Below are 10689 nucleotides of genomic sequence, written 5' to 3'. Positions count from 1 at the left end.
ATGGTAAGTTGTCACCAACGCCCATAGACATTGGCATTGTAAGAAATGTTAACCATCGCTTGCATCACCAATGCGCCACCAACCTTGGAAACTAAGATGTTTTGTCCCTTGTGCCTGTAATTACACTGGCTTACTCACCCTTCAAACCGGAACACAACAATACCAAGTACTGCTGTTTTGCGATTGAATATCTGATGAGTAGGTGGTACCTACCCACACGTGCTTGCACAAAGCTCTACCACCAGTAAACTATCTAACTTTCATAGTTATTGATCAAACAATGTCAAAGTCTATTAATCTCAAACGGAAACACCTACATACATAAGATACACAAGATTGTAATCAACTCACTTCTTATTATTTGCTCGTGAGGGCGAACTGTGATTGGAGTGATTGGGGCTATCGCTGAGTTCGGAACTAGAACTTCTTATGTCACCTTCCATCTGGAAATATATTTTTTTTTTAACAAATAAACTTTTATAACGGAGAATTTGTAAGATCCTAGATGGCCCAGTGGATAGGACACGTGGTTCTTTATCGAATTTCCGAAGCTTTAATCCAGGCTAGCGCCACTACGTTACACGTTTTTTATTTGCGTTTGTTATTCATCTAGTGCTAGGCGGTCAAGAGAAATATCGTCTGGAAACCTGTATGTATTCGATAACACTCTGCCACACAAGTAGCCACTAACACGAAGTGGTTTCACATGGTGGAATATCCATTTTCCTTCAGAGACAGTCCATAAATGTAATATTATGTATGTCCATTAATGTAATATTGTCTGTAAGAATATATAGATTTCACAATATACCTGTCCAGCCTTGATAGTATTATATGCAATCTGCAATATTAGGCACGTCCACACAATATGCAGAATTAGCAGCAGGCAGAGCAACGAGTTGAAGATGTAGTAGGCGGGGAACATCGGAAGCAGCATGGGAGCTCGGATCGAGGTACTGAAATTTTACAAATAACTGATAAGTCATTTAATACCATGTGTCATATTAAAAATATTATTTTATTTTTGTAAAAAACCCTTTCACAAAAATGCAGATGTCCGTATCTACTTTGCTGCCATCGACTTGTTGTCTGGCTACAAAATCGCTACCTGCATCTTTGGGAGTAAATTACAATTTATTTTATTTTTAAGGTACACTCTATTTTCCGCACTTGTACATATATTGTATAGTCCGATGAGAAAATGCTAGGTCTAAGTGGTAACAAACTACAATTTTAAATCAACAAGAAATGTTTGTTTTTATTTCTGTAAAAGATCTGGTAATGTCATAGTAATTATTGATAATTAAAATGTAATAAGACTGTCAAGTGAGTTCAAGGAAAACTTGTGTAACATATTAATTTTTATACCATAATAATTATAACATAAAAAAAATTCAGATATATTATTTATATATTCAGAAGATATGTAAGGTTTATATGGTACAGTACAGTACAGTAACAGCCTGTTAATCTCCCACTGATGGGCTAAGGCCTTCTCTCCCTTTTGAGGAGAAGGTTTGGAGCTTATTCCACCACGCTGCTCTAATGCGGGTTTGTAGAATACACATGTGGCGGAATTTCAACGAAATTAGACACATGCAGGTTTCTTCACGATGTTTTCCTTCACCGTCAAGCACGAGACGAATTATAAACACAAATTAAGCATATGAAAATTCAGCGGTGCTTGCCCGGGTTTGAACCCACGATCATCGGTTAAGATTCACGCGTTCTAACCACTAGGCCATCTCGGCTTAGGTCTATATGAAAAGTCTAAATGGCATATTTATTAGACAAATAACAATAACTTTTTATGTTTAAAAAAAAAACTATAATTATTATATATTTCTAATTATATGTAGTACAATATTAATATATGATTAATAAAATAAACAACGTGCTTATTTTAAGCGTCATTTGTTAATTTTTTTTAAAGCTCACCTCCAAATGATGTAGAACGGGAAGATGCCAACTCTAGTGCTGATCCAAGACACGATCAGACATAAGAACATTGTGTCGCAAGTCTTCTGGTAGCGAGCATATTTGGCTGCCTTTACCGCCTGTAAATTATAATAATAATAATATTTAATATATATATATTCAATGAATCAAGTAAAAATAAAACATTTCGACCACTGCGGCTATTCTCAAGAGATACTTCAGCGCGCAAGAGCAACTCTATTCATGTCATGATCCGACAATACCGGAGAGTTCAAGTTCAGGACCAACGGGTCCTAACTCCAAATACTAATGAGAATTTCTTGGAAGAAAAATATGGCAGTTTTTTATTGGCCCAGCCCAGTAAATGAATTTGTTTTAAAAAACAAATTATATAAAATGTTATCGTTTAGAATGCACTATAATAATAAGGATTGTGAGGAAGCTATCAACTTCTTGTAAAATTAAAAAAAAAAACTAACCTCAACAAATATATCAGCACAATCGTGCAGCAGTAGGACGAGCGTGCCGATACGATGCAGGTTGCAGACCCAGCTGAACGACAACAGCGCGATGGTGGCGATGTGGTGCACGAACATCTGCCAAAAGTCTTTGCGTCTCACGTCCCAGAACTGCGACAGCGTCAGCGACCAGTAGAACGCTGCCGATATCATGTAATACCACCATACGTCGCTCGTTAAGCCCTGGAAATATATATTAAACATGTTTAAAATACCAATTTTTCTTTCTATACCCAAGTCTTTAAAAAGTCGTTTACTCGGTGTAAGCAGCAGCCCGTATTTGGTACGACCCACTCATCAATTTATTATTCTACCGCCAACCAATAATAATAATGCATATTGATGTGTTCCGGTTTGTAGGATGAATAAGCAAGTGTTATTACAAGCATGTCTTAGTTCCTACGGTGGGCGGCGCATTATTATTTCTTACACTACCGAAATCTATGGACGGCTGTGACCACTTATGTTTCCATGGCCCATTATCCTACGTTACATTTAAAAAAAGACATGGCTGATTTAAAAATTTGTACCTCTTTTTTATATTTTAGTTGAACAATATCAAAATATCAAATATTCTGTCTGATGGAACTATGTGTGTTTAAATATTAAATTGCAATTGGAAATTTGCAAACTTTGTAACCATTTTAAAGAGTCGTCTGAAGCAATAACGCCTAGGACACATTGTGATGAAAATGAAATCCGAGGTCTTATCTTAGCTCACAGGTCAAGTAAAATCGTTTCTCACCTGATGAGGATATCCAATATAGCACTGATCAATATCCCACAGCCACTCCTTATCCCAAAGAATGTAAAGGCCAAACAAGAAGTTGCAGACGTAGAAGCTGAACTTGAATGCATTCTCGCAGAACTTTACAAGGGTCGACGGTTTGTCCTGACAGCGACGGAGGCGCCACCATCGCTCCACCTGTCGCTCTGTCATATCCAATTGCTTCGCGAGGGCGCATAGCTGCTGTGAATGATAGAAATCAATAGCAGTTAATGTAGATTAGGGCAATTCAAACATTTCGTTTGCCTATGTCTGTCTCGAAGTTACTTGGCAATATAAACAAATACTACTGAACAATAGTCAAAAGTAATAAATATAATTACCCAAAATGGTATACCAAAGAAATAATATATTATATAAAATTAAAATATTTTAATCTAAAAAAGTTTAAGTGTTATGATTTGGAGTTTAATAGGGAACTTTTTAAATACTATAGAACTAAAGTCAAGGATCTTATAAATATAGAATTTAAAAATTATATATCTAGGGTTGAAAACAATATATATATAGAACCATCAAGTTTTTGGCAATTTGTAAAGGAAAAACGTAAAACTAGGCAGCAGATAAAAACATATACTAATAAGAATAAAGCTGTAGAAGGGCAGAAAGCTATTGATTCATTTGATAAATATTTCAGTTCTGTGTTTCATGATTCTTCTCCTCTGTTAGACGTAAAGATAGCCGAGGCAGAGGCTAATCGCTTTGGTTGCCAATCTACGGTAACCATTGAAAAAGTGACAGTTGCTGAACTCAGATTTGCAATACGGCGACTAAAAGCTTCAACTGCTTTTGGTCCTGACAACATACCTCCCTTTCTAGTAAAAGATTGCTTGTCAGCTTTGGAAGTGCCGTTACTTCATATATATAATCTTTCAATTAAACAATGTTTATACCCTAGCAAGTGGAAAGTGTCCCGAGTAACACCTATTCCAAAATCGGGCTCGTCCACGGATATAACAAATTATAGACCAATCGCTGTTCTTTGTGTATTTGGAAAGATATTTGAATCGATTCTTAATAACATCATTTATATACAAATAAAGGGGCAATTGAGTGATTGCCAGCATGGGTTTCGTCCTGGACGCTCCACATTGACTAATCATACAGAATTTGTAGATTATATAAGTACTAAAGTTAAGTCTGGTTGTCAAGTAGATGCCGCCTACTTTGATTTCAAAAAAGCCTTCGATCTTGTAGATAATGATGTACTTTTAAACAAATTTGCTTTATTAGGATTTTCAACTTCGCTCTTAGAATTGATGGCTCACTATTTAAAAAATCGAAGACAGTTTGTTAAGCTAGACGGGTATAAATCGGAAGAGTATTATACACGATCAGGGGTTAGTCAAGGTAGTACATTGGGTCCTATGCAATTTTTGATGATGATAAATGATTTACCTAGTGTTATCTCTAATGCCAAATGCCTTATGTTTGCTGATGATTTGAAACTGTACCTATCTGTAACCGAGACTAAAGACTGTGTAGCGCTACAACATGATATCGATGCCGTAGTTGACTGGACTATAAGAAACAAATTATCATTTAATAATTCAAAATGTAAAACTATCACTTTTTCTCGATCTCGTAAACTTATTAAAAATATATATAATCTGTCTAACACACCAATGGAACATGTACCCAAAATCAGGGATTTAGGTGTTATAATGGATAGAAAACTAAATTTTCATGACCATATACTTAAAACATGCAAAGATGCTAATAAATGCCTTGGTTTCATTATTAGAATATCATCGCAATTTAAGAATACCCAAGTAATAGAACAATTGTATAATGCCTATGTCCGTAGTAAATTAGAATATAATGCAATAGTTTGGAGTCCGCTTGAGGCAATGTATAGTATAATGTTAGAAAAAATTCAACGAAAATTCTGTAGATATTTATTTAAACGTAAATATGGATATTACCCTTTTCTCTATCCTTCAATGTTTGTGTCAGGTATGGTTGGTCTAGATTCACTTCAGCTTAGACGGGAAGCCGCACTTATAAAATTTTACTATTTAATTCTAGTGCATAGGGTGGATAGCACTGCTGTACGCGAATCAATATATTTATATGTTCCCGACAAATATATGCGTGGTGTTGGAAGACGGCAACATAGATTGTTTTGCTATCCACCTATGTGGCATTCTCCCCAAGCTAGCAACAGCCCCACTGCTAGGGCTGTTAAACTTTTAAATGACTTCGTACGTTGTCGAGATGTAGACATATTTTATGATCCCTTTTATACTATGTTCAAACAAATTTATATATTTCAGAATTTTAAAAATTAATTTTGTGGTTCCTAAATAGATTTAAAAAATAAAAACCGTGGAGTACCGGCTAAACCGTGGAGTACCGGCTTAGAATAGTACTCCCCCAATCTCATCCCGTGGGTGTCGTAAGAGGCGACTGAGGGACGGGGAAAAGGGGGGATGGGCAGCAGCGTCCCCCCTCCCATAAACATCTTACCCCCTACTGCGCTCGCCAACACGCCTGCCCAGCGCGGCGAGTATGGGCAAACCACCTCCCTAAATGGCAGATGCGCCCAAAAAAAGGCCCCCAGTTACCGGCAAGCCCGCTAGGCCCGACCAAGGTAGCGGTCGCGGTATCGGCAGGGCAGGGGGTGCTAAGAATCACCGGTTCACGGCAGGCTACCGTATAAAACGACTGAAAATGGCAACGTATAATGGACGCTCGATGAGGCTGGACCATCACCTCGCCGAATTAGAAATAGAGTTAAGTCATATAAACTGGCATATACTGGGGTTATCTGAAGTCCGAAGACAGGGGGAGGACACGATAACTCTAGAGTCCGGTAACTTACTCTACTTCCGCGAAGGTGATAACCTCTCCCAGGGTGGTGTCGGTTTTCTAGTCAAAAAGGATCTCATTAGCAGCATTGTGGAAATCAGTAGTGTGTCGAACCGGGTAGCGTACCTTGTCCTAAAACTTTCCGACAGGTACTCCCTGAAGGTTGTACAGGTATATGCGCCAACTTCGACATACTCTGATGATGTGGTCGAAGCGATGTACGAGGACATCGCAAAGGCCCTCAACGACACCTCGAGGGCCCACTACAATGTTGTTATGGGAGACTTTAATGCTAAAGTGGGAGTACAAGATAGCGGTGAATCGAAAGTCGGACCTTACGGCTTGGGCTGCAGAAATCACAGGGGGCAAATGCTGGTAAACTTTCTCGAAGCGCAGGGGCTTTTTTTGATGAATTCTTTCTTTCAAAAGAAGCCTCAGAGGAGGTGGACCTGGCGAAGCCCCGATAACGTGACAAGGAACGAGATAGACTTTATCATCTCGAATAAAAGGCACATATTTAGAGATGTTTCAGTGATCAACAGGTTTAATACCGGAAGTGATCACCGCTTGGTTCGAGGCACTCTAAATATCAACTTAAAAGCCGAAAGATCGAGAATGATGAGGTCTACTCTCCGACCTACCATGCTCCAAGCTGCTCAAGGCTCCGAAAAGTTCCAAATGGAACTTCAAAATCAATTCACCGCGTTGGAAACCATAAGCAGCATTGATGAGAGAACCGACACGCTGGTCAAAATACTGCAAAACACATCCCGCAAGTGTTTTCCGCCACAGAGAAGAGACAACGCACCAAAACTCTCTGCTGAGACACTCGAGCTCATGAGAAAACGACGAGAACTACCATCGTTTTTGTCAGATAAGGCCTTAAACCGAACAATAAAAACGCTGACGCGACGCGATCTCCGACGCTCCAATACCCGTGCCATCAAGGCTGCGATTGAGCAAAATCGGGGATCGAAAGTGTTCGCTCGCAAGTTTGGGAGGCCGCGTCTGACAAAACTTAAAACTGAAAATGGTGGGGTCGTTACCTCTAGGCCTGAGATTATCGGAGAAGTAGAGAGGTTTTATGGGCAGTTGTTCTCTTCAAGATCGGATAAACCCATGGGAATCAGTATTGATGACCAGCGCGCCCCTCTTATGCGCCATTACTCCGAGGAGCTCCCGGTCGTTGACCAAGGAGAGATTAGGGCGGCTCTAGAACAGCTTAAAAACAACAAATCTCCGGGAGATGATGGAATCACAACAGAGTTGCTTAAGGCAGGCGGGACTCCGGTCCTGAAAGAGCTAGCAAGCCTCTTTAATTCCGTCATCCAACATGGCAAGACCCCGGAAACGTGGAGCGGGAGTGAGGTGGTACTGTTTTTCAAGAAAGGTGATAAAACCCTCTTGAAAAACTACAGATCAATCTCCCTCCTGAGTCACGTGTATAAGCTGTTCTCAAGAGTCGTCACGAACCGTCTCGCCAGACGACTTGACGAGTTCCAGCCCCCAGAGCAAGCCGGCTTTCGATCAGGCTACAGCACCGTGGACCACATCCATACTGTTCGGCAGATTGTGCAGAAGACCGAAGAGTACAATCAGCCGCTGTGTATGGCATTTGTGGACTACGAGAAAGCCTTCGACTCCATCGAAACCTGGGCAGTGCTCGACTCATTGCAGAGATGTCATATCGATTGGAGATATATCGAGGTACTGAGATGTCTGTACAACGCCGCTACAATGACTGTCCACATCCAGGACTGTAAGACGAAGGCGATCCAATTGCGCAGAGGGGTGAGACAGGGGGATGTAATATCCCCGAAACTGTTCACCAACGCGTTGGAAGACGTTTTCAAAACGCTGGATTGGACTAGGTATGGAGTCAATGTAAACGGCGAGTACATCTCACACCTTCGATTTGCCGACGATATCGTCATCATAGCAGAGTCGCTGGAACAACTCACCGAAATGCTGCGTAGCCTAGGCGAGTCTTCCCGGTGTGTCGGTCTCGGCATGAACTTGGACAAGACCAAGGTCATGTTCAATAGGCATGTCGTGCCGGGACCGATATACGTCGAGGGCAAACCTCTCGAAGTTGTTAGTGAATATACCTACCTAGGACAGATTATACAAATCGGTAGGAACAACTTCGAGAAGGAAGCCGATCGAAGAATTCGCTTGGGATGGGCAGCATTTGGCAACCTTCGTCAAGTCCTCAAGTCGTCTATACCGCAATGTTTGAAGACGAAAGTCTTCAACCAATGCGTCTTACCTGCCATGACATACGGTGCCGAAACGTGGACACTAACTGCGGGACTAGTCCACAAATTCAAAGTCGCTCAGCGTGCTATGGAGCGAGCTATGCTCGGAGTATCTTTGAAGGATAAGATCAGAAATGAGATTATCCGGAAAAGAACCGGAGTCACCGACATAGCTTGCAAAATTAGCAGGCTGAAGTGGCAGTGGGCTGGTCACGTATGTCGTAGGACCGATGGCCGTTGGAGCAGACGAGTCCTAGAGTGGAGACCGCGAATCGGCAAGCGCAGCGTAGGGCGCCCTCCAGCCAGGTGGACCGACGACCTTAAGAAGGTGGCGGGCACCAACTGGATGCGGAAGGCGGAGGACAGGGAGCTTTGGCGCACCTTGGGAGAGGCCTATGTTCAGCAGTGGACAACGATTGGCTGTTGATTGAAATAGATTTAAGCTTATTTTGTTTACAAATTTTAATTCTATTTTTGTTTTACTAAACTTTATTTTATTTATCCTTGTAGTATGTTATGTTAAATTAGTATGAATAATTAAAAAATGTTTAGTAATTAGTGTAGATATAAGCGACTTGGTGTAAATACTGTAATGCTTATATTTTCAAATAAAGATTATTATTAATATAAACATGTAGGCACATCAAAATTAAACAGATTCAAAATAATAGAAAACTACACCAAAGGTGTTAATCGTAACAGCCTATGAATGTCCCACTGCTGGGCTAAAGGCCTCATCTCCCTTTTGAGGAGAAGATTTGGAGCTTATTCCACCACGCTGTTCCAGTGCGGATTAATGGAATACACATGTGCCAGAATTTCAATGAAATTAGACACATGCAGGTTTCCTCGCGAAGTTTTCCTTTAACGTGAAGCACGAGATGAATTATAATAACAAATTAAACACATGAAAATTCAGTGGTCCTGCCCGGGTTTGAACCCACGATCATCGGTTAAGATTCTTGCGTTCTTACCACTGGGTCATCTCGGCTTTAAAATCTCATCTCGGCAAAAAAAAGGTATGGTATGATACATAAATATAACGGAGCGAAATATCACCCGCAAGTCGCACGTTAGATAATACCAAGACAATGTCAGAATGTATGAATGAATTTTGTTCAGTATGGAAACGTTAGGTTGCTAATACGGCATCGCTGCCGCTTTTGTCATGGATTTTGTATCATTTTGGTCACGCGATTGCCAGTCGTCGCTAATTTTGCAGCACCTTATGTATACAACCTAAAAAATTCAATTATCACAACAAAAATCAGCTATAACTAAGACTATAATTTGCAATGTGACAATGAATGTGGTGTATCCAAATTGGCGAATAACAATATAAAAATATGCCGATGGTATTTCACGATTCATAAAATAAATATATTTTTTACGTAATTTGGAATGTCATGGCCACGTATTCTTTAGATTCGTATTGACATTTCGAAATCTTCTAGGTCACAGCGTGTCCTTGTACCCTATTTAATATTTACAACAATTGCTTATGCCCTAGATAAATTTTACTACGTATTATATTAACGCCATTGTTTTTTATCTCAATCCGTAATTAAAGAAACGAAGTCTAGCCCATACCGACTAAATGAAATATTATTTTAGCTAGCTACTTGTCAGGGAACTCTAAACACATACAAAGTGTCATAAGCCGACGTTGCCTCAAGAGAAACAGATTTCTCGGTGACGAGACTAGACGAGACGTGACGAGATTCTGTGAATAGATCGACGAATCGTTCCATACACCAAAAAGTAGTTTTTTATTACTCATACTATTCTATTGCTGAGCAAAACCTTTTACTCCCATTACCTATATATATTTTACCGAGTTGAAACCACTGTGGATTGGCATAGAATGTATTTCAATCAAATGTTCCCCATCATTGAGAACATTGTAGCTGTGAGTTAAAGAGTCTGGTCAGGACTTCTGAAAGCATGTATTCTCGGGAAATCTAATTTTACTGGTGAAAACAATATCATCCTGCGTGCCCCGCGTGCCTCATACGTTCACACGTTCCGTTCGGTTAGTCTTCCACTAAGACGGCGGAACTGCGCGTGTTTATAATTACGTCGATATGTATTGAAAGTAAGTAGTGAAATACATATATATTTTTTCCGCATACGTGGTGCTTAAAACCTTAATGTTCAGAGGCTCAAACAGATCCTGGAACATGTCTAAGATTTCACAGAGGCTTGCACGTCACACCGACTGACGTTTTTTAATTATTAGTTATATTATTATTTAGGTGAACTAACAAGCGGGCTAGCGGTTGGTAAATTTTCACCTCCGCTCATAGACATTGGCATTGTAAGAAATATTAAACATTCCTTACATCGCCAAGGTTGATGGCGCACCAATCATACTGGT

At 40.1% G+C, this 10689-nt stretch overlaps 1 protein-coding gene across 3 annotated transcripts in view; it reads right to left on the bottom strand.

Moving 5' to 3' along the window:
- Window positions 1-10689, bottom strand: part of LOC126775453 (ceramide synthase 6-like) — a 28707-nt gene that overhangs the window by 4511 nt on the left and 13507 nt on the right. The window contains exons 3-7 of one of the 3 annotated variants that reach the window (XM_050497414.1): window positions 3202-3426; window positions 2418-2639; window positions 1939-2057; window positions 812-956; window positions 352-443 (exon numbers count right to left, since the gene is read on the bottom strand). In XM_050497414.1, coding sequence (XP_050353371.1) covers window positions 352-443; window positions 812-956; window positions 1939-2057; window positions 2418-2639; window positions 3202-3426 — 803 coding nt within the window. Of the gene's footprint in view, window positions 1-347; window positions 444-811; window positions 957-1938; window positions 2058-2417; window positions 2640-3201; window positions 3427-10689 lie in introns of those variants that run through there. The other 2 variants (XM_050497415.1, XM_050497416.1) reach the window with 2 other exon arrangements.

This window comes from Nymphalis io, chromosome 18 (genome assembly GCF_905147045.1).
Source record: "Nymphalis io chromosome 18, ilAglIoxx1.1, whole genome shotgun sequence".
Lineage (NCBI taxonomy): Eukaryota > Metazoa > Arthropoda > Insecta > Lepidoptera > Nymphalidae > Nymphalis > Nymphalis io.
The sequence above is the reverse complement of the archived record's forward strand: the minus strand, read 5'-3'. Positions and strand labels throughout refer to the sequence as shown.